This window comes from Hemiscyllium ocellatum, chromosome 46 (assembly GCF_020745735.1).
Source record: "Hemiscyllium ocellatum isolate sHemOce1 chromosome 46, sHemOce1.pat.X.cur, whole genome shotgun sequence".
Lineage (NCBI taxonomy): Eukaryota > Metazoa > Chordata > Chondrichthyes > Orectolobiformes > Hemiscylliidae > Hemiscyllium > Hemiscyllium ocellatum.
Window position 1 is genome coordinate 13,858,304 of NC_083446.1, and position 22,772 is coordinate 13,881,075.

The 22,772-nt window shown below is 46.6% G+C and overlaps 2 protein-coding genes across 2 annotated transcripts; both read right to left on the minus strand.

The window, feature by feature from the left end:
- Window positions 1-4,626: 4,626 nt before the first annotated feature.
- Window positions 4,627-10,267, minus strand: LOC132836275 (zinc finger protein 239-like). The gene is made up of 2 exons (XM_060855656.1): window positions 9,931-10,267; window positions 4,627-5,745 (listed from the first exon to the last, which is right to left on the minus strand). Exon 2 carries the CDS (start codon window positions 5,635-5,637, stop codon window positions 4,768-4,770), a length of 870 nt encoding a protein of 289 aa, XP_060711639.1. The 5' UTR covers window positions 5,638-5,745; window positions 9,931-10,267; the 3' UTR covers window positions 4,627-4,767.
- A 6,711-nt stretch (window positions 10,268-16,978) lies between these two features.
- Window positions 16,979-18,528, minus strand: LOC132836268 (gastrula zinc finger protein XlCGF8.2DB-like). Its single transcript, XM_060855636.1, has one exon. It carries the CDS (start codon window positions 18,264-18,266, stop codon window positions 17,226-17,228), a length of 1,041 nt encoding a protein of 346 aa, XP_060711619.1. The 5' UTR covers window positions 18,267-18,528; the 3' UTR covers window positions 16,979-17,225.
- Between the last annotated feature and the right edge of the window lie 4,244 nt (window positions 18,529-22,772).

A 22,772-nucleotide genomic window follows, 5' to 3' on the forward strand; every position in this document is an offset into this window, starting at 1 on the left:
GAACGTTTGGCCATCCTGCAGCAGCTTCCACTGTTGCTGGCTACGTCCAGGCCGGTCATTCTGGCCGGAGACTTCATTGCTGTAGATGGACGATCCGGCGGGGTGGGACAGTAAACTGGACACCACGTCCAGAGTTCTGATGTAAACTGTCAAAAATGCCAAGCTGCACGACGTCTTCAGCACCCCTGCAGATGGAGCGCAGCATAGATACACCTGGTCACGGGCAGACGGGTCTATCCGCTCAAGGATAGATTACCTGTTTGTGTCCCAAAAGTTCTCAGTCAGATCCACATGTTCTTCTGTGTTCTTCTCTGATCACTGCCTCCTGCTGGCCAACTGTCACCTACAGGACGAGCAGCGGGCTGCTAAGGGAACGTGGAAACTGAACACAAAGCTGTTGACCCTGGGAAATATTAGGAGCTCAAGAGGGACTATGCAGGTTGGAGAACCGTGAAGCCCTCTTTGAGTCCCCAGCGGATTGGTGGGAAACAGTAAAAGGGAACATCAAGAAGTTCTTCATCCTCAAAGGTGTGCAGGAGGCGAGAGAGAGGTGGGGAAAACTGTCCCAACTCCAGGAAAGTATGCAGAACCTGCTCCTGCTGCAGAAGATGGGGGTCAATGTCATGGAGGACCTCCAGGAGGTGAAGGGCCAGCATGCCTCACTCTTTGATTCGGCGGCCTCCAAGATAATCTTCCAGTCCAGTGGAGCAGGACAAGATGTGCTCACGTTTCTTCTTCCAGAAGGTGCACAAAGAGAACTCCGCGCTCGAGAGCCTGAAGGAAAAAGATGGGTTGGTAACGTCATCTCAGGCTGACATCATGAGGATTAGCAAATCCACCTATGCCAGTCTGTATGACTCAAAGCCAACCGACAGAGCGGCCTACCAGTCGTTCCTATCCTCTATCACAGAGGTCTTAGACATCAGAACACAGGAGAGGCTGGACCAGCTACTATCTCTGGAGGAGCTGACCAAGGCCCTCAAGTCCTTTGAAAAGAATAAAACTCCCAAAAACAACGGCTTACCGGTCAAGTTCATTTCTGCTGTGTGGGACTTGATTGGCCAGGAGCTGCTGGAGATGTATGTCAGTATGCTTCTGGCAGGTCCATGAGTGAATTCATGAGGAAAGGCATCGTCACCCTCATCTACAAGCAGAAGGGGGAGAGGGAGGAAATCTGAAATTGGTAACCAATCTCGCTGCTAACTGTAGATTATAGTATCTTGTCAAAGGTCATCACCAACCGAGTCAGGTCTGCTTTGGGATCGGTGATTCACCCTGACCAAACCTGTGCTGTACTGGGCAGGGAGATCGCTGAGAGTCTCGTACCCCTCAGGGATACGATCACCTACAGGCAGGACAGGGGGCTGGACACCTGCCTCATCAGCCTGGACCAGGAGAAAGCCTTTGACAGGATATCACACACGTAAATGAGAGATATCCTCTCCATAATGGGCTTTGGGGAGGGAATCTGTAATTGGATCCGACTGCTCTACACCTACATTGTCAGTGCAGTCTCAATCAATGGGTGAGAATCAGAAAGCTTTCCAATCAGATCTGGAGTCAGGCAGGGCTGCCCTCTCCCTCCTGCCTTGCTGTGTGCTGCATAGAGCCATTTGCCGAGTCCATCAGGAACGATGTGAGCCTGAGAGGGGTGACTACTCCTGGCAGCGGGGGCCTACAGGTTAAGGATGGAAACTGTCAAAGGTGCCAAGCTGCACCCCTGCAGATGGAGCGCAGCGTAGATACACCTGGTCAAGGGCAGATGGGTCTATCCGCTCAAGGATAGATTACCTGTTTGTGTCCCAAACGTTCTTGGTCAGATCCATCCTGTACATGGATGATGTCGCCGATTTCTGCTCGGATCCACTGTCCGTGCACAGACTCATCTGCATCTGTGACCAGTTCGAATGGGCCTCGGGGACCAAGGTAAACCTTCTTCGGGAACCGGGCTGATCAATCCTCCATCCCCTTCACCATCAGGACTGACCACCTGAAGGTGCAGGGTATTTGGTTCAGGGGGGGGCTGGGGCAAGCGCCAAGTCTTGGGAGGAGCGTATCAGTAAAATCAGGCAGAAACTGGGCAGATGGAAGCTCTCCATCACGGGAAAAAAACCTGGTCATCAGGTGTGAGGCACTGTTATTGCTGTCATACATGGCACAGATCTGGCCTATTCCCAGAACCTGAGCCGTCATAATCACTCGGGCCATCTTCCATTTTATGTGGAGATCAAAGACGGACCGGATCCAAAGGGACTCGATGTACAAAGCTCTGGGCAATGGGGGAAAAAGCAAGCCCAATGCCATCCTTACCCTGATGGCCATTAAGCTGTGCATGCATCCCCGGTATGCAAACACCAAGTGTCACTATGTACTGAGGTTCTGCCTGTCCCCGGTGTTGCGAAGGATGGGCCTGGCCTCGCTGCTGCGGAACACTCCAAGTCGTTGGACTGTTCCGTATCACCTGTCCTGTCCTTCGTAGAGAAATTTATGAAGATAAACACCTTTGACCACAAGTCCATTAGGAAGTGGTCAGCATGTAGTGTCCTTGAGACCCTTTGGGAAAAGGAGACGGCGGATCCTATCGAGCAGTTCCCTGGGCAGACTGTCAAAGTTATTTGGCAGAGTGCCTCACCGCCAGAACTTTCCAACAAAAGCACCAAGACATGGCTTAGCTGGTGGTGAGAAGGGCTCTGCCTGTGAGATCCTTTATGCAGGCCCGGACTCTCTGTCGCACTGCCGGCTGCCCTCAAAGCGGCTGTGGAGGGGGTGAGACTATCACACACCTCCTTCTGGAATGTGCCTACACAAAGGAAGTCTGGAGACGAATGCGGTGGTGTTTGTCGAGATTCGTCCCAAGCAGCTCCGTGACACGGGACTCCATGCTCTACGGTCTGTTCTCCGAGACGCACACCGAGACGAACATCAACTGTGCCTGGAGGATCATCAACTCGGTCAAAGACGCTCTTTGGTCTGCCCAAAACCTGTTGATCTTCCAGCTGAAGGAGTTGACCCCGACTGAGTGTTTCAGACTGGCACATTCCAAGTTCCAGGACTATGTGTTGAGGAACTCGCTGAAGCTTGGGGCAGCTCCTCTAAGGCGCGGTGGGGAAAGACCACTGTGTAAGGTCTACCTGCTTAAGAAGAACAGGGGGCCCACTCAGAAACTGGACTCCACTGACAAGTCAGCTGAACACCTAGATGGTTAACATACAGACTTGTATGTACAAATGACTCAGTCTGATCTCTGTTTCTAAAGATGTGCAATGGCATCACCAACTGTACAGATATCAAAAGATTTTTATGAATAAAGTATATTTTTGAAATTAAAAGAATTGTATCTGACATGTGAGTTGTGCAAGGTTACCTTATGAACTCTCCTATTAGCTCAGACTTTATGATAGGAGTTTATCTCACTAGCAGGGGCCTAACTCAGCTGGGTATGTTTTTCCCACCTGATGAATGGCTTAGGGCCTGTAGGAATGATTAATCAAGTGTGCACAGATCTGTCAATTAACTTTTCTCCTTTACGAATTATTGTCTTTCATTGTCTAATTAAGAACAGGCAATGTTTTCTAAACTTTTGTATAAAGTAAGCCAATTTGTGTCACTACATCGGAGAAGCTTGCTGGGGCACTTGAAGAGCTGGTACCCTACTCTCCTAGGTTATTAGAACCTAGTTAGTTTAGCTTGTAGGAATCAGTGTTATATTGTAACAGTGATGCTATTAGTGAATAAAGGGGATGGCTAAAATTAAACTAAACTGTCCGTAAGAGGGTTTTATTCCAGACCTCCAAAGAGTACGATCTCCGGGATGAACCAAGAGAGAGGCTTTACAGGCCTGAGTCCACAGGAATTCCCTCAAATCTCCACTTTACAAATAAAAGCTCAAGCAATGTCGGAAAAAAACTTTTTCACGCAGTGAGACTTTATAGAGTATGGAATGCACTACCTGGAAATGTGGTGGAGGTAGGCTCAATTGATGCATTCAAGAAAACATTGGATAGTTATTTGAAGTAGTGTTCAAAGATTTGGAGAAAAATCACTTGGCCTGTGGTAATGATGTTTATTTCAAGAGACAGTGCAGGCACAATAGGCTGAATTTGTTGAGAGGCGCAACAATTCTGAGAGTTTGAGACAAGAGGGTGTTTGGAGGTGGGGTAGTAGTTTTCAAGAATATAGCAGTCAAGTGTATACATTTTGAGCAGATGGTGAAGACAGCAGATTTGAGGAGGAGAGACAGTATTTGAAAAGAGAGAGATCTTTGAACAAAGTAACGGACATGAGAACGTTAGGGGGGGAAATCAGGCATTTCGTATTAAAGGGTCAATGGACAAGGAGGTGAGACTGATGAACATGAGCAGTACAGAGAGTGTGTGATGAGACAGAGGAGAAAACTGTGGATTCAAGACTCAGGCAAACAAGATGTATCTAGGTACTTTGCTGCCGATGATCAGTGGAAAGCAGGGAGGCAGCCGGATGGATAATGTTAATCTTAGTGACAAAAGAGGTTGCAAAAGCTCCCTTACACATGTTGTTGGAGGTGAGGATGAAGGATTCAGGAGAGTGACGTCCCATCAAAAGGAACTTACTTCTATTAGCAACGTTTAAAAGACTTGACAGACTATGTTCATGACAAAGCTGATTTATTTGACTTTTATCCAGAATATTAATGCTTATGACTGGGCAGAAGTTTATTAGTATCAGCAGGAACCCAATGAACTTGGTCCTGTCCTTGATCTGATTAACAGCAGAATCTCATCACTGTAGTTATTTATGAACTCGCTGGTGTCTCACCAAGGTGGATGACTTAGTAAATCCCATTCCACACTCAAAGCAGTTGAATGGCCTCTCCCCAGTGTGAACTCGCTTATGCTCCAGTAGACTGGATGAAGTTGCGAATCCCTTTCCACACAAGGAGCAGGAGTATGGCTTCTCCTGAGTGTGGACTCGTTGGTGTCTCAACAGGCTGCAAGACTGAGTAAACGTGTTCCCACACTGCGAGCAGGTGAATGGTCTCTCCCCAGTGTGAACTCGCTGGTGTCTTAGCAAGCTGAATGATTGAGTGAAACCCTTCCCACAGTCGGAGCAGGTGAATGGCTTCTCAGCGCTGTGAACCTGCTGGTGTTTCTGCAGGTTGGGGAACTGAGCGAATCCTTTCCCACACTCGGAGCAGATGAACGGTCTCTCCCCAGTGTGAACTCGCTGGTGTACAGTGAGGTGAGATGATCGTCTGAATCCAGATCCACACTGAGAGCACCTGAAAGGTCTGTCATCGACATGAACACCTTGGTGGCGAATCAGTTCCCCAGAGCTTTTATAGCACTTCCCACAGTCTGGACATTTGAAAGGTCTCTCGTCAGTGTGAACTCTCTGGTGTGTCAGTAGGTTGGATGACAGAGTGAATCCCTTGCCGCACTCCGGGCAGGTAAATGGCCTCTCTCCAGTGTGACTGCGTCGATGAATTTCCAACTGAGATGGGGATCTGTATCCCTTCCCACAGTCTTCGCATTTCCATGGTTTCTTCCCAGTGTGACTGCACTTGTGTCTCGACAGGCCAGATGATTGACTGAAGCCTCGTCCACACACACGACATATGCATCGTTTCTCCTCACTGAGAACAGTGCTTTTACCTTCCATGTTCACAGTCCAATGTTATTCAGGTGGGACAAATTGGACAATTCCATCTGATCTGGATGTGATTTTGGGTTTCAGTTTTCCGATTTCAAATCCTCCTGTTCTAATTCCCTGGGAAATTGATTTGAAATAGAAAAAAAAGGGAATGAGAGAAATCCCAAACAAATGCAAGTTATGAACTTGATCTGGATGAATCTAGTAACTTGTGGGGCTGGCATGAGTAAACCACTGACCATAAAAACCTCAAGACTGTCATAAAAATCCAACTGGCTCACTACTGACCTTCAGGGAATGGGTACTGTCCACACTGCCTTGCTTACACAAGGCTCTGGTCTCTACATAAGTCGAAAGAGACCGAGAGGTTCCACATAGCTACAACATGACCAGGACTTTGACACAAAATCTCAAACAACCTCCATCCCTGAGAAACGCTACAGCAGCAGGCAGATGTGAACTCCATCAGCTACAAGTTCCTCTACAAGTTCCAGTGACGAGCGGTATCCCGCAGGGTTCAGTGTTGGGGCCACAGCTATTCGCATTATATATTAATGATTTGGATGAGGGGACTGGGGGCATTCTAGCAAAGTTTGCAGATGATACGAAGTTAGGTGGACAGGCAGGTAGTACTGAGGAAGTGGGGAGGCTGCAGAAGGATCTGGACAGTTTGGGAGAGTGGTCCAGGAAATGGCTGATGGAATTTAACGTGAGCAAGTGCGAGGTCTTGCACTTTGGCAAAAAGAATAAAAGCATAGACTACTTTCTAAATCGTGAGAAAATTAGTAAAGCCAAAGTACAAAGGGATCTGGGAGTGCTAGTCGAGGATTCTCTAAAGGTAAACATGCAGGTTGAGTCCGTGATTAAGAAAGCGAATACAATGTTGTTTCTTATCTCAAGAGGGTTGGAATATAAAAGCATAGATGTCCTACTGAGACTTTATAAAGCTCTGGTTAGGCCCCATTTAAAGTACTGTGTCCAGTTTTGGTCCCCACACCTCAGGAAGGACATTCTGGCACTGGAACGTGTCCAGCGAAGGTTCACACGGATGATCCCTGGAATGGTAGGTCTAACATATGAGGAACGGCTGAGGATCCTGGGATTGTATTCATTGGAGTTTCAAAGATTAAGGGGAGACTTAATAGAGACGTACAAGATAATACATGGCTTGGAAAGGGTGGACGCTAGGAAATTGTTTCCACTAGGCGAGGAGACTAGGACCCGTGGACACAGCCTTAGAATTAGAGGGGGTCAATTCAGAACAGAAATGTGGAGACATTTCTTCAGCCAGAGAGTGGTGGGCCTGTGGAATTCATTGCCGCAGAGTGCAGTGGAGGCCGGGATACTAAATGTCTTCAAGGCAGGGATTGATAGATTCTTGTTGTCTCGAGGAATTAAGGGCTACGGGGAGAACGCTGGTAAGTGGAGTTGAAATGCCCATCAGCCGTGATTGAATGGCGGAGTGGACTCGATGGGCCGAATGGCCTTACTTCTATGTCTTATGGTCTCTCCACACATTTCCTGACTTAGCCAAACTGCAGAAAGGATGAGAAGAAATCTCCATTGGGAAGACTGAAGCCACTGTTTCAGTCTCTGCTACAAAGGCCAGTTCTGAATACACTCTCCAAGCCTTTGAGGCTGAACTGAATTGTCACAATCATGCTGAAATATTTCAATCCAAGTTGAGCTTCCCACCACAAATCATCTAAATTACTTTGCTCTTCAGTAGTGGAGTCAGGGAGAGCGCCAGTGAACTCAAACATTGCGAAAGTAATGCCCCTGCTAAAAAAGGGAGGGAGATTGAAGACAAGAAACATAGACTGGTTAACCTGACCTGGGTCGTTGGTAACACTTTACAGTTCTTTATTAAGGATGAGATTATAGAGTACTCAGAAGTGCATGATAAAATAGAGCTGAGTCAGCGTGGCTTCGTCAAGGGTAGGTCATGCTTGACAAAGCTGTTACAACTTTTTGAGGAGGGAACAAGCAATGGAAAGCCAGTGGGCATGATTTATTTGGATTTCCAGAAGGCCTTTGACAAGGTGCTGCACAGGAGGCTGCTAAAAAAGATCAGAGCCCGTGGTATCAGGGGAAAGGTATTAGCATGGATAGAGGATTTACTGACTGGTAGAAAGCAGAGTCGGAACAAAGTGGTGTTTCTCAGGATGGCAGCCAGTGACTAATGGAGTTCTGAATGGGTCCGTTTTGGGACCACAAGTATTCACGTTATATATTAACGATCTGGATGAAGGAACTGAAGGAATTGTTGCTATGGTTGCAGATGACAAAAAGACAGGTGGAGGGATAGCGTTGAGGGAGCAGGGAGGCTGCAGAATGACTAGATCAGGCTACGAGAGTGGGCAATGAAGTGGCAGATGGAATACAAAGTAGGTAAGTGTGAGGTTATGCATTTGGTAGGTAGAATGAAGGCGTAGACTATTTTGTAAACGGGGAAAGGCTTCAGAAATCTGAAGCACAATGAGACTTGGGAGTCTTAGTTTAGAACTCTCTTCAGGTTAAAACGCAAATTCATTAGGAAGGCAAATGCAATGTTCACATTCATTTCAAGACAGCTGGAATACAAAAATAGAAGATGCTGGAGAAACTCAGCAGATCTGAGTCTACAAAGAGTCGAGAGTGTGATGCTGGAAAAGATTTTCCTGCTACTCAGATGCTGCCTGACCTGAAGTTCTTTTCCAGCACCACATTCTCGACTCTGATCTCCAGTATCTGCAGTCCTCACTTTGTACTGGCTGGAATACAAGAGCTGGGATGTACTGCTGAGGCCATATAAGGCTCTGGTTATACCGCATTTGGAATATTGGGGGCAGTTTTGGGCCCCATATCTAAGGAAAGATGTAGTAGCCTTGAAGGATGTCCAGGGTGAAAGGTTTGTCATTTGAGGACTCTCGTTCTTTACTCAATGGAGTTTAGAAAGACAATAGAGGATTTTATTGAAACTTACAGAATACTGAGAGGCCTGGAGACAGTGGATGTAAGACAGGCTAGAACTCAAGGGCACTGCCTCAGATGAAGGAGAGACCCTTTAGAATTGAGATAAGAAGGAACTTCTTCATCTAGAAGGTGGTTAATCTTTGGAACTAATTGTGAAAAATGGCAGTGGAGGCAAAACTATTTAGTGTATTTCAGATGTATGTTCTCGATTAGTAAGATGATCAAGGGTCACAGGGACAAGGCAAGAGAATAGGGTTGAAAACATAGAAGCCGTGGTGAAATGGCAGAGCAGACCTGATGGGCTGATTGGACTAATTCAGCCCCTGCATCTTATGGTCTTAATAAAAACAGAAAATGCTGGAAAGACGCAGCAGGTAAGGTAGCATCAATGGACAGAAAGATTGTATAGATTTCCATTCAGGTGACCCTCCCTCAGAAATGAGGAAAGAGAATTGAGTGTGTGAAAGTCAAAGGGGGTGCAGGGGAATAGGGGGAAGGAAACAAAACAGCCAAGCCTGTGATCAGGCAGATCCACCTCAGTAATATCAGCCAACTTTCCTTCCATCTCAGCTGTTTCTCAAACTCTCATCAATTCCTTCTTACTCTCTAGACTTGATGATCCTAACACCTTCCTATCCAGTTTTCCATATTGAATCTCTATCAACTTGGGATCATACAATCTCTGCTGTGTTTTTCCTCACCCCATGTCCCCTTTATCCATTGTCCCTTAACTTTGCCTATTGATCTGCAAAGGCTCCTGGTTAAGCACTCCCCAATATTAAAATTTATCTCTAAAATATAACAAAGAACTTTGGATACTGGAGATCTGAAACAAAAATAGAAGATGCTGGAGAAACTCAGCAGATCTGAGTCTACAAAGAGTTGGTCATGAAGTATTAACTCTGCTTTCTTACCACCGTTTCTCCAGCAATTTCTAAATTTGTTTAAAATTCACCTCCCTGTAATAATTTCTCCACAGTCTTTTCCTTTCCATTTCGACATGTTCAAATTTTTCTCCACAGACAACCTGCAATCCTTCCACATTCAGAAGCTGTTTGTATTCATGTTCTGATTAATCGACGATTTCAGATCTTGATCTGGGGTTCTTCATTTGAGTACCCCATTGAGAAAACTTTCCCTTCTAACCTCCTGCAGAAGGAGTTCTCCAGAGGTGGGCACCATGGGAGATACAGTGCTTTATTTCCCCCTCTATTTACATTTTGAGTTAGTCCCTTTCTTTCCTCCCTACCACCATTTCACTTTTGATGGCTTGCATTGCCCGTAATGGGATAAGTCCCCATCGGGTTCCCTGATGTCCTGCATGGGAGAGGATCTGGCCATCCTTACCTGCTGTGGCCCACATGGGACTCCATAGTCTTCAGCTATTGTGCTGTCATTATCTTCCTGCCCGTGCAGGGTCGCGCATGCGCTTCACCACCTTGCCCCCAACAAACATGGCGGCGGTGGGCCAAGGACCTTCCACCGGGGAAACGCGACTGCCCGTCCAGGGTTAACCCGGCACCAGTCGTTCCTTATTCAGGGCCAAGGAGTATCACTACGTGTTTATAAAGCCTGCGTGCTCATGACGCCCTCTGTATTATCCTCGTACAATCGGTTTCAGCTCACGGATTGAGCGTTCGACATCCTCGGTGTCATTGTACCCAGGTTCCGCAAGGCGCATGCGCTGGCCTCTGCCCTATGCTCCGCCCACATTGCGCAATTATTTCGTGTCGTCAGGACAAGGCACAATGGGAGGAGACCATTCAGCCCATCGGCGCAATGTCTTCCGTCCTGAGACACATCCAAGTCATTTGAAAAGCGTTGCTGTTGAATAAAAGAATGCTTTGTTTGTTACAGACCAGGCACCCCTCAAAATGTTTTTAAAAAGGTGGGCCAGACCCTAACTTTTTTTATTTTTCTCAGTTAAAACTCACACAACACCAGGTTATAGTCCAACAGGTTTATTTGGAAGCACTAGCTTTTGGAGCGCTGCTCCTTCGTCAGGTAGCTCGTGGGGCAGAATCATAGGACACAGAATTTATAGTAAAAGATCAAAGTGTCAGACAACTGATGAGATGTATTGAACAAAGATTGCTGTTAAGTCTTTAATCACGTAGAATGGGGATGAGGGTTTCAATTGATTAATACAGGGCGACCCCTGTATCCACGGAATTGTTTTCCACGGTTTCAGTTACCTGCGGATTACGGCACCCCGAACATATTATAGGGAATCAGGGACCAGGAGGTTGCCGGGAAGGTAAGTTTCCCATTGAAATGAACAGGTTCGCTCCTTTCCACGGCTTCAGGCTTCCATGGTGGGTCCTGCAATGTATCCCCTGTGGGTACGGGGAGACCACTGTATGTAAATCCCAGAACTTCTTTCAAGTCACAGTCCTGAGATAACTTAAGGTGATTTACCTATTAATCAATCAAAACCTGCAACCCATTCTAAGTGATTAAAGACTTAACAGTAATCTAGGTTTGTTTAATACATTTGTATTTCACTTTGATCTTTTTCTATAAACGCTATGATCCCGCCCCACTAGCTAACTGGCAGCGCTCCAAAAGATCGTACTTCCAAATAAACTAGTTGGACTACAAAATGGTGTTGTGTGATTTTTAACTTTGTCTTCCCCATCCAATACCAGCTCCTCCACATCATTTCTTTTAGGCGACTGTAAAGGGAATATTCCAGGAGTAATGCAGCTGGTCAAACCACTTGGCTTGAAACAAAACAGAATGTATTTAAACACTACAGATAAAACACAAAGAAAGGAAAACAGAATTAGAATAACTTAACTCATTTGAAAACCCAACCGACTCTATTGCAAGTTAACAAAAGAGCTGTTCAAATCCCCGCAACACCCCCTAAACACATCCCTCGGCAAAGGTACATTCAAACACAGGTTCTTACAGGCAGGAGAGACTTCTAGAGAGAAAGTTAAAGCAAGACCTCTGTCGAAGCATGGAACATCTTTTCAATGTAGCTGCTTCTCTAGGTCCTCAGCAGTTTTTGACTGCCTGCTGAAACTAAACCAAATTTAAACAAAACCTGAACTGGGAGAACAGGCCACTCCCCTTTCATTGTATAACTGTTTTAAAAAAACCTAAAGATCTCTTTCCATTGTTGAGTTAGGGAGGGTCTGTCAGCCATTTCAGCATCACTAACTTTACAATCCCTCTTGAACAAAAACCAAGGCAACATAACCTTGTTAAAGGGACAGCATCATCATGTGATCTATCATGATTGCAGCTGCAGGGATTGAATCCCTATACTGTGGAAGCAGACCATCAGTCCATTAAATCCATGCTGACCCAACCCTCTACTCTAACTCAATAACCCTGCATTTCCCACGGCTAATCTGTCCAGTTTATACATCCCTGGACACTATGCGTAATTTAGCACAGCCGATCCACCTAACCTGCATGTCTTTGTCATGTAGGAGGAAATCAAAGCACCCAGAGGAAACCCACACAGGCGGGGAGAATGTGTGAATTCCACACTGATAGTTGCTTGAGGCTAGAATTGAACTCAGGTCTCTGGCACTATGATGAAAATGTGTTGCTGGAAAAGCGTGGCAGGTCAGGCAGCATCCAAGGAACAGGAAATTCGACGTTTCAGGCATAAGCCCTTCATCACTGTGAAGTGACAATGCTAACCACTGAGCCATCGTAATGCCCTGACTGATTGTTAAATCATTTGGTACAGCAACCAAGGTGTACAGGCTAACCCCCCCACACACACACACCCACACACACACCCCCAGTTAGAACTCAGTGTCAGAAAATGGGTAAAAATGTTGAACCTCCAAGCTTCTAAACCTTAGTCAGATGTGTTTTCCATCCCCCTAGCCTGACAGATGGCATCTTGACTCAGATCCTGCAGAGTTGTGCTGTTTATAGACTCCTAAGCAACAATGGGAAACTCCATAAGCTCAATAATCAGCGAGAGAATTACTGTCGCTGCTTCTCTTAAGGCAGATTTTAAAAAATCAGTCTTTACCTTGAAAATATGGTGAGGGAATGCAATATATAATGTCATAAAAATGGGCAGCATGGTGGCTCAGTGGTTAGTGCTGCTGCCTCACAGCACCAGGGGCCCAGGTCCGATTCTAGTCTCAGACAACTGTCTGTGTCTGTGGGGGTTTCCTCTTGGTGCTCCGGTTTCCTCCCACAATCCAAAATGTGCAGGTTAGGTGAATTGGCCATGCTAAGTTGCCCATAGTGTTCAGGGATGTGTAGGTTAGGTGATTTGTCAGGGGTAAATATAGAGTAATAGGATTGGGAAAGGGTCTGGATGGGGTACTCTTCAGAGGGTCAGTGTGGACTTCTTCAGCCAAATGCCGTCTCCACACTGTAGGGATTCTATGATTCTCTGAAAAGGGCTGAATGACTGTGAAAGTAGCAATTTTGATATTGGGGAATGTAAACTGATAGCAAGTTACAGCAAAGACCTGGCAAAGTGTTTTGAAAGGGCAGTTCTGGATCAGTGGCTAGGACGAAAATCTGTGCCAGTAGAAAGAGCAGGAATAAATAAAACAAAATACAGTGGCTGCTGGAGAGCTAAAACAAATACAGAGAATGGTGGATAAACTCAGCAGGTCTGGCACATGTGTGCAGAGTAAAACAATGTTTTGATTGGCACAATACCGTGGATGCTGTCAGACCTGCTGAGTTTCTCCAGCATTCTCTGTGCTTGTTCTGATAAGACTCTTGTTATCCAATGGTTGCAACCCTTCTCTGTCACTCCTCCACATTTGTTCCCAACCCCATATACTAGGTGTGATGTGAAACTCTGAGTTTGTCTTTCTTTGCTGTTTCCAATGGATGGGATTGTAAATCCAAACCATGGGAGTGACAGCACTGAACCCTAACTGCTAAAACACCGGTGAAGATGTTGTAACACACGTAACTCATCTTCAAGACACTGTTTTTGCATTTTTTTTCATTTTAGATCACTTTCACCAGAGGTACGTTTCTCCTACAAAATGACATAGCAGTCAAACACAAACTTCACAGCCACTGACAATGAATTTGCTGTTTGATGGAACATTTGCTTTTCCGAAATTCCTAAAGCCCAAACTCTTTCACCAAACATTTCCTCATTTTCCCTCACGTGTGGCTTGGTGCCAGACTTTGTTATAGACATGGGGCAGCATGGTGGCTCCCTCACAGCACCAGGGACCTGGGTTCAATTCCAGTCTCGAATGACTGTCTGTGTGGAATGTGCACATTCTCCCTGTGTCTGCGTGGGTTTCCTTCAGGTGTTCCAGTTTCTCCCACAACCTAAAGATGAGCAGGTTAGGTGGCCTAGCCAATGTATGTTGCCCCAAAGTGTCCACGGATGTGCAGGTTAGGTTGATTAGCCAAGGGAAATGCGGGGATTTTGTGTGTGTGTGTGTGTGTGTGTGTCTGGTGAGGGTGCTGGGGCTGGGTGGGATACTCTTTGGAGAATCAGTTCAGATTCAATCTGCCGAGTGCTTCTTTCTGCACATTAGGAATTCTATATTTTCTCATCAACCTGGAGCTTTGTTCCTTATTGTAACCAATTTTGTCAGTAATCAGGATCTCCCTGCATCCATCATCAACATCAAAATGTATTAATAGTCATGATTATAGACTACTGTATCAATGACATAGATCCTGCTACATCAATGCTCAGAGATTGATTACATTAATATCAGCTTCCCATTGCTAAGCCATATCACATTAAGACTCAGGACACTAACACATTGATAATCAGAACACAATTACATAAATAGTTTAGTGCTGACTGTAGCTACAATCAGGATCTAAATTGAGAGATATTCAGTGTTATGATTACAATAATAACGTTAATGATCTTGATTTAATTATTTATACGTTCCTGTTACATTTATAACCACTTGCCCAATCCATCACTAATCAGGCAATTATTGCATCAATAATCAAGATGCACATAAATAAAAAGATTTATTTCAATAATTTAGCTATATGCTATCAATAATCAGTTTACATTAGTTATTTGTCAACTGCATCAATAGATTGTATAAGATAAATAATACAGACTAATGCATTAGTCATCCAAATACATTAATATTCTGTTAATAGCCACCCACATGTCTCCCACTCCACCAACCTTCAAAACCCTCATACCCCTCCGAAACTTTACTCTGGGGTCTCACCAAGTCCGACGCTTTGAAGGGGTCACACCACGAAGGGCTTTGGGAGGAATTATACAATGCAAGCCTGTTCGGGACTTTAAATGCACTTATTGCTCAAATAATGAACATACAATGATATGTCTCCCTGTTTGATCTTGCTGAGAGAAGCAGTTGTTATTCTTGGTTATCAGGAAGCAGTGTGGGTTGCTGATTTTGGTGTTGGTATTTATTTCACTCCCTTCCTCACCCTGAATCTGTCGGAGGTGGTGCAGTCAGATGGTCCAGGACTAGATTAGACCGAGAAGGTTTGTCATGCAGACAATTTCACCAAAATCTCGCTGAATCTGGCTCTACTTGACAGCATTGGAAGGTTTAAAGAGATTGACAGAAGTAAAGGTAAGGGAGTGTACCCTATTCCCTGCTTCTCTTGCATTGGTGAGTGGAGAAGATCCCGTCTGCTCTGGATTGGCCTGCAGAGGACCCTGCACTTTGCTTCTGGAAGCACTAGGTCTGAGAGTAGATGAGCTCTTTTAAACATGATTCTAGTGGAGGCTTTCCCCATGACACTGATTGAGATATCCCTGTAGTCACTGCAAACCCCTCTGTCCCCTTTCTTCATGCAAATTGTGATTTTGTTCCATCACCCATCCCGTAGGACAGATCTGTTGTCCTTGCAGAGGAGGAAGGTATGGATGAGAAAGTGTGGGGTTAGAGGAGACGGCCTGTGTTTGAGCAGTTCAGCAGGAGTTCCTTATGCTGGAGCAGACTCTTTGTGTGCAAAGCAAGCAACAGCCTTTGCAGCCTTTCGGGTTTGTTGGTCAACTCAACCGCAACAGGAGGGCACCAGAGACTGAGGGATGTCAGTTTCATCAGAGTATAATTCTCAGTCATGTTCAACCCTAGCAGGACATCCGTGAGGGCTTCACCATCTGGCCACAACAGATGGAGAAACGGCTTCACCCAGAGAGTGGTGAGCCTGTGGAATTCCTGCCATAGAAAGTGATGGAGGCTAAAACATTGAATGATTACAAGTTTTTTTTTAATTCATTCAAGTGACATGGGTGTCGCTAGATATCGTTCTGAAGGCGAAAGGGGGGGACTGAGAAAGGTACTGAGTTGGATGATCAACCAGCACATTCTCCCCGTGCCTGTGTGGGTTTCCTCCGGGTGCTCCGGTTTCCTCCCACAGTCCAAAGATGTCCAGGTCAGGTGAACTGGCCATGCTAAATTACCCACAGTGTTAGGAGCATTAGTCAGAGGGAATTGGGTCTGGGTAGGTTACTCTTCGGAGGGTCGGTGTGGACTGGTTGGGCCGAAGGTCCTGTTTCCACACTGTAGGGAATCTAGTGTAAATCTAAATTCAACCAGGCTCGAAGGGCTGAATAGCTTCAACTGTCATGGGCAGTTTTGAGCAGTCTTTTGAGAAGTTTTCCCTGCCTACTTTCATCCTATTGCAGTGCCCATTGAGCATCGCCAGGGCTGTCCTTTTTGCTTCAATAGCGGATACCGTCTCTGCTGGGTTGGCCTCAAGCTAGACTGAAAACAAAAATTTGCTGGAGATCACAGCGGGTCAGGCAGCCTCCGTGGAGAGAGAGCAAGCTAACGTTTCAAGTCCAGATGACTCTTCATCAGAGCTTCCACGAAGTGTGGAGAGGACAGCATTTATTGCCTGTGAAGGCTGAAACTCATGTGAGGTGAGTCTGAGTCGTTGGCCATCACTGACAAATGTGGCTGTGAAAGCCAGCTTTGGCAAACACCAGCAGTGAAATAGAAAGCAACGAAGATTTACACTGCGATAAAAAAAACAACCAGAATTCCTGTCGGAAGGAACAGCACAACTTCTTCAGGATGGGGTCTCAAACCGGTCTTTGTCATGAGTTCTGCCTTCAGTCAATATTGCTGTTCCTGTGTTAGAAGTAACTGAACTCAGCGAATGTAATCACTATCAATGGTGATTCATGAAGTTTGTATTGGTGTTATTGTAAAATATTTCACTATTCTGTTTCAAGTCCCTTGACAATTTAGTTTCATATTGGAGTACTGTGTACTCACTGTGACACATTGTGTATGTCAGTAATTGTCAACCCAAATCAATCAAGACTTTCGAATAAGTGATGTTCATCTGTGGAACCTTTCAGACATTGAATTGTAGATTTTACACCAAAGATCCATTTAGGATTGAAGTAACATTTCACAGTTTTATTGTGAACGATTCCCTGTCGAGAGTTCTTGAATTAGGCGAAAGATCACAGATACAGGTATTAATAAAGAATACTGCAGGTCTAAAACTTCAGCAACATATCCAGAATATTAAATTCCAGCCAATTGTATAGCTGCTAATATCAGCAGAAATGAACTAAATCTTTTTGTGTCACTATTCCCGGGTGTGATTAACAACAGCACCCAATCACTTATCGCAAATCGCTTCCTGAGCAGGTAAATGGCAGCTCTCCGGTTTGATGGTATTAGCCTACAGCAGATTTACTGCTGAAACTCGGCTCAGGACGAAGTGCAGCTGAACAGTTTCTCCTTCGTGTGAACTCGGTGGTGCGACTGGAGGCCAAATAAGCGAGCAAATCCCCTCCCACACACAGGGCAGGTGAACGGTTTCTCTCCAGTGTGAACGCGCTGGTGCCTGACCAGATCGAAGGACTGAGCAAATTTCTTAGCGCACACAGTGCAGGTGAACGGTCTCTCCCCGGTGTGAATCCGCTGGTGTACAGTGAGCTTGGATGAGCTGCTGAAGTTTTTCCCACACTCGGGGCAGCTGAATGGCCTCTCGCCGGTGTGAATTCTCTGGTGTGCCGTGAGGCTGGACGAATGCTTGAACCTCTTCCCGCAGGAGTTGCAGCTGAATGGATTCTCCTGGGTGTGGATGCGCTGGTGCGACTGGAGGCTGAATAACCGAGTGAATCCCCTTCCACACACGGGGCAGGTGAACGGTCTCTCCCCCGTGTGAATTTGCTGGTGCCTCACCAGATCAAAGGACTGAGCAAACTTCTTCCCGCACGTGGGGCAGGTGAACGGCCTTTCCCCGGTGTGAGTGCGCTGATGGGCAGCGAGGGTGGAGGAATGCCTGAAGCTTTTCCCGCAGGAAGTGCAGCTGAACGGATTCTCCTCGGTGTGCACTCGGTGGTGTGACTGGAGGCCAAATAAGCGAGCAAACCCCTTCCCACAGACGGGGCAGGTGAACGGTTTCTCTCCAGTATGAACCCGCCGATGCCTGACCAGATCAAAGGACTGAGTGAATCCTTTCCTGCACACGGAGCAGGTGAACGGCCTCTCGCCGGTGTGAATCCGCTGGTGTGCAGTGAGGGTGGAAGAGTTGTTGAATTTCTTACCACAGTAAATGCAGTTGAAAGGCCTCTCCTCAGTGTGAACCCTCTGGTGTGACATCAGAGAGGTTGTTTGAGTAAATCCCTTCCCACATACAGAACAAACAAATGGCTTCTCCCCAGTGTGACTGCGTCGATGGCTTTCCAGCCGGCAGGAATAAGTAAATCCTTTCCCACAATCCTCACATTTCCATGGTTTCTCCATGGTTTCAGTGTTTAGGTGTCTCTCCTGGTTGGACAATCAGATGAAGCCCCAACCATGCACACAATTCATGGAATTTCTCTCCTCGCTGTGAGTGTTGAGATTTATTTCAAACTGTATCCCGTCTGGGTGAATCAAATGACTCCGTTAATGTTTAAGGCGTTTCTCATCTGTGAATCTTTCCCAATGTCCTAGAAAAGGAATTTACAGACGTTATCACTGTCAGTAAAAAACAGAAATTCAGATGAAACAATTCCCTTGTCTCTGAAGCAATTTTTCTTCTCCTGTTCCCCACAAAGCTGGAAATTCCCAGATCAGCATAGCTGCCACCGCCCCCCTGTTGGAATTCAACCCCCTCACATCATGGAGCACAGATAAGGTGAACAGCCAAGGCCATTTCCCTGGGGTGGGGGAGCCCTGAACTAGAGGGCATAGGTTTAAGGTGAGAGGGGAAAGATTTAAATGGGACCTGAGGGGCAACTTTTTCACACAGAGGGTGGTGTGTGTATGGAACGAGCTGACAGAGAAAGTGGTAGAGCCTGGTACAATTACAACATTTAAAGGACATTTGGACAGGCGTATGGATAGGAAATGGGGCGGCAGGGTGACTCAGTGGTTAGCACTGCTGCCTCATTGCGCCAGGGACTTGGGTTCGATTCCAGTTCTCGGGTGACTGTCTGTGGGGAGTTTGCCCATTCTCCCCATGTCTGTGCGAGTTTCCTCCAGGTACTCCGGTTTCCTCCCACAATCCAAAAGATGTGTGGGTTAGGGTGGATTGGCTGTGCTAAATTGCCCATGGTGTTCTGGATGTGTAGGTTAGGTGCATCAATCAGGAGTAATAAGGTAGGGGAATGGGTCTGGGTGGGTGACTCTTCGGAGGGTCGGTATGGACTTGATGGGCTGAAGGGCCTATTTCCACACTAGGGATTCTATAAAAAAACTTGGTCTATTTCCGTGCTGTGTGACCCTTTGACCCCAACTTCTTTCCCTCATTCTCAGTTTCCTCCCTCCCTTTCCTCTGCCTGGGCTTCAGTTCTCCAGCTCCTGTCTACTGACTGAGAAACAAATCAATTAAGGGTGGCACTGTGGCTCCCAGCATCTGGGTCCCAGGTTCGATTCCAGCCTTGGGTGACTGTGTGGAGTTTGTACATTTTCGTGTCTGCATGGGTCTCCTCCGGGTGCTCCAGTTTCCTCCCACAGTCCAAAGATGTGCAGGTCAAGTGAATTGGCCATGTTAAATTGCCCATAGTGTTAGGTGCATTAGTCAGAAGGAAATGGGTCTGGGTGGATTACTCTTTGGAGGGTCGCTGTGGACTGATTGGGCCGAAGGGCCTGTTTCCACTCTGTAGGGAATCTAATCTAATCCTCGTTTTGGCAAGGCTGTGTGAATTCCACCCAGTATCTCAGGGTTTCCCTCCCTGACCAGAGCCTCATTGATACCCTCACCCTCACCCAACCCAATACTGGGTTGACCGACCCTTCTCCCTCAGAGGATGGGGACGGGTGGGGATGGGGGGGTCCATATCCCCGCGGTGACCAGCCAGGGAAACTGCCTGGCTGCACCACACAAAGCAATGCGTTTGCTGGAGATCTGGGTCAGAAGGTGCGGGAGAAATTTCCGCCTCTGTGCAGAGAAAACCGCATTAACGTTTACGACTGCAAGTGATCCCCCCCCCCTTGTTCAGCGAGCGCCCTGGGAGATCCTGCAGAGCCTCCCCGTTCTGCCAATGCAGCGCGTTTCCCTTACCCTGAAGCCAGATCCCCCGGCGGCGCCCTGGCTGATTGACAGCAAGTCCTGATCAATCCGAAGGAGCGGGCTCACCCAGCAACCAATCGGGATGGACCGGGGGCGGGAGCTTGGATCACTTCCATCGGCTTCAACGGGAACCCGTGTGGAGTCTTCAGGGGGAAGCGAGTTCCTTGTTCCTGGCTTTAACCCTGTGAGGAACCAATGCACAAATCATTTCAAGAGTGGATCCAGGCAGAGATCATTGCAGGGAGTAACACAGTGCAGGACCGAAAGGAATATTCAGTGTCATGGTTGGGGAACTGGGGATTTGCAAAGTGAAGGCTCTGGAACTGAAAGAATCGGGGGTAGGGGAGAAACGCCTTGCTCCAGGAACCTCGCTGGAGAAGTATGAGATTCCCTGCAGTGTGGAAACAGGTCATTCCAACAAGAGTAACCCACCCCAGACCCACTTCCCTCTGACTTATGCACCGAACACTATGGGTAATTTAGCGTGGCCAATTCATCCGCATCTTTTGGACTGTGGGAGGAAACCGGAGCAAACCCACACAGACACGGGGAGAGTGTGCAAGCTGCAAATAAGCCAGTAGCGGGCGGCTGGAATCGAACCTGACCCCCTGGCGCTGTGAGGCACAGTTCCTCACCACAGTGTCCTGAACCCAAGCATTTTAGCTGCTTCAGCAATGACCTTCCAACGGAGACCAAGGGGTGACCTTATAGAGGTTTATAAAATCATGAGGGGCATGGATAGGTTAGATTAGATTCCCTACGGTGCGGAAACAGGCCCTTTGGCCCAACCAGTCCACATGACCCTCCAAACAGTGACCCATCCAGACTCATCTCTCTCTGACTTATGCACCTAACACTATGGGCAATTTAGCATGGCCAATTCACCTGACCTGCACATCTTTGTGACTGTGGGAGGAAACCGGAGCACCCAGAGACAGGAGAAGAATGTGTAAACTCCACATAGACATGCTGTACATCTCTATCACTCTTCAGGGATCTGTGAATAAGGACCCCAAGATCCCTCTGTTCCTCTCAGCTCCCAATCTCCTGCCATACTCCTGAATGTTATCTCAAGTGCTCATCCAAATACCTTTTAAAGGAAGTAAGGTTTCTGGTCTCCACTACCTTCCCAGGCATTGTATTCCAAATTCCCACCACTCACTGAGTGAAAAGCTTCTTTTCCAAATCCCCTCTGAATCTCCTGCTCCTTTCCCTAAAACTATGTCCTCTTGTTATTGACCCCTCAACCAAGGGGTCTCTATTCATTCTGTCCTTACCCCTCATAATCTTGATTTAGAGATGCCGGTGTTGCACTGGGGTGGACAAAGTTAAAAATCACACAACACCAGGTTATAGTCCAACAGGTTTATTTGGGAGCACTAGCTTTTGGAGTGCTGCTCCTTCATCTGGTGGTTGTGGTTCATAATCTTGTATATCTCAAACATGTTCCCCCTCAGTCTTCGCTGTTCTAAAGAAAAAGAAGCTGAGCCTATCTAGTCGTTACTGGTAGCTCAATTTCTCCATCCCAGGCAACATCCTAGAGAAGCTCTTCTATTTGACTCGAGTGCTAGCACATCCTTCCTGGAAGTGGGCAGAATTGCACACAGTACTCCAGCTGTGGCCTAACCAACACCCTGTACAACTTCAACATTACCTCCTTGCTTTTATACTCTATACCATGACAAGTGAAAGCAAGTCTCCCATATGCCTTCTTAACTATCCTATCTGCATGCTCTGCCGACTTCAGGGATCTGTGAATAATTACCCCAAGATCTCTCTGTTCCTCTCAGCTACCCAGTGTCCTGCCATTCATTAAATACTCCCTCATCTTGTTTCTTCTTCCAAAGTGCATCACCTCACACTTATCTGGGTTAAATACCATCCACCATTGGTCTCAGTCGAGAGTGTGGTGCTGAAAAAGCACAGCAGGTCAGGCAGCATCCCAGGAGCACAGAATCAATGTTTTAGACATCGGCCCTTCATCAGGAAAGAGCTTTTCTCTTTCCTGATGAAGAGCTTATACCTGAAACGTCGACTCTCCTGCTCCTGGGATATTGCCTGACCTGCTGTGCTTTTCCAGCATCACACTCCCGAGTCTGATCTCCAGCATCTGCAGTCCTCACTTTCTCTTACTGCCATTGGTCTACCCAAGTGATCAAGCCATCTGTATCTTCCGACAACCTACATGCATTTCCCTCGCTAGTAACCACTCCACCAATTTTGGTGTCATCTGCAATTTTGCCAACCACTACCTCCACATTTTCATCGGTATCATTTATGTATATAACAATCAATAACAGCCTCAGTCTCGATTCTGTGGGACACCAGCCTCCAGTCACTTGAACAGCTTTCTACCACTATCCTTTGTGTCCTATTACTGAGCCAGTTTCTGTTCCAACTCGCCAGGTTTCCCTCAACTCCATGTGCTTTACCCTTCTTGATCAGTCTCCCCAGTGGGACTTTGTCAAAAGCTTCGCTAAAATCTATATTAACAACATCTGAACTAAACTTCCCTCATCCACACACTTGAACACATTTTCAAACAATTCTAACAAATTTGTTAGGTATGCCCTCCCTCTGACAAAGCCATGCTGACAATCTTTAATTAACCCATTCCTTTCCAAGTGGGTATTAATTCACTCCTTCAGAATATGCTCCACTAGTTTCCCTCCCATTGACATGAGACACACCAGTCTCTAATTTCTTGGTTCATTCCTATCACCCTTCTTAGCCACCCTCTAATCCTCTGGCAC

What these genes read in the sequence shown, in the direction of transcription:
- LOC132836268 (XM_060855636.1), bottom strand. Translation starts at nt 18,266, where the DNA reads ATGGAGAAACCATGGAAATGTGAGGATTGTGGGAAAGGATTTACTTAT.
- LOC132836275 (XM_060855656.1), bottom strand. Translation starts at nt 5,637, where the DNA reads ATGGAAGGTAAAAGCACTGTTCTCAGTGAGGAGAAACGATGCATATGT.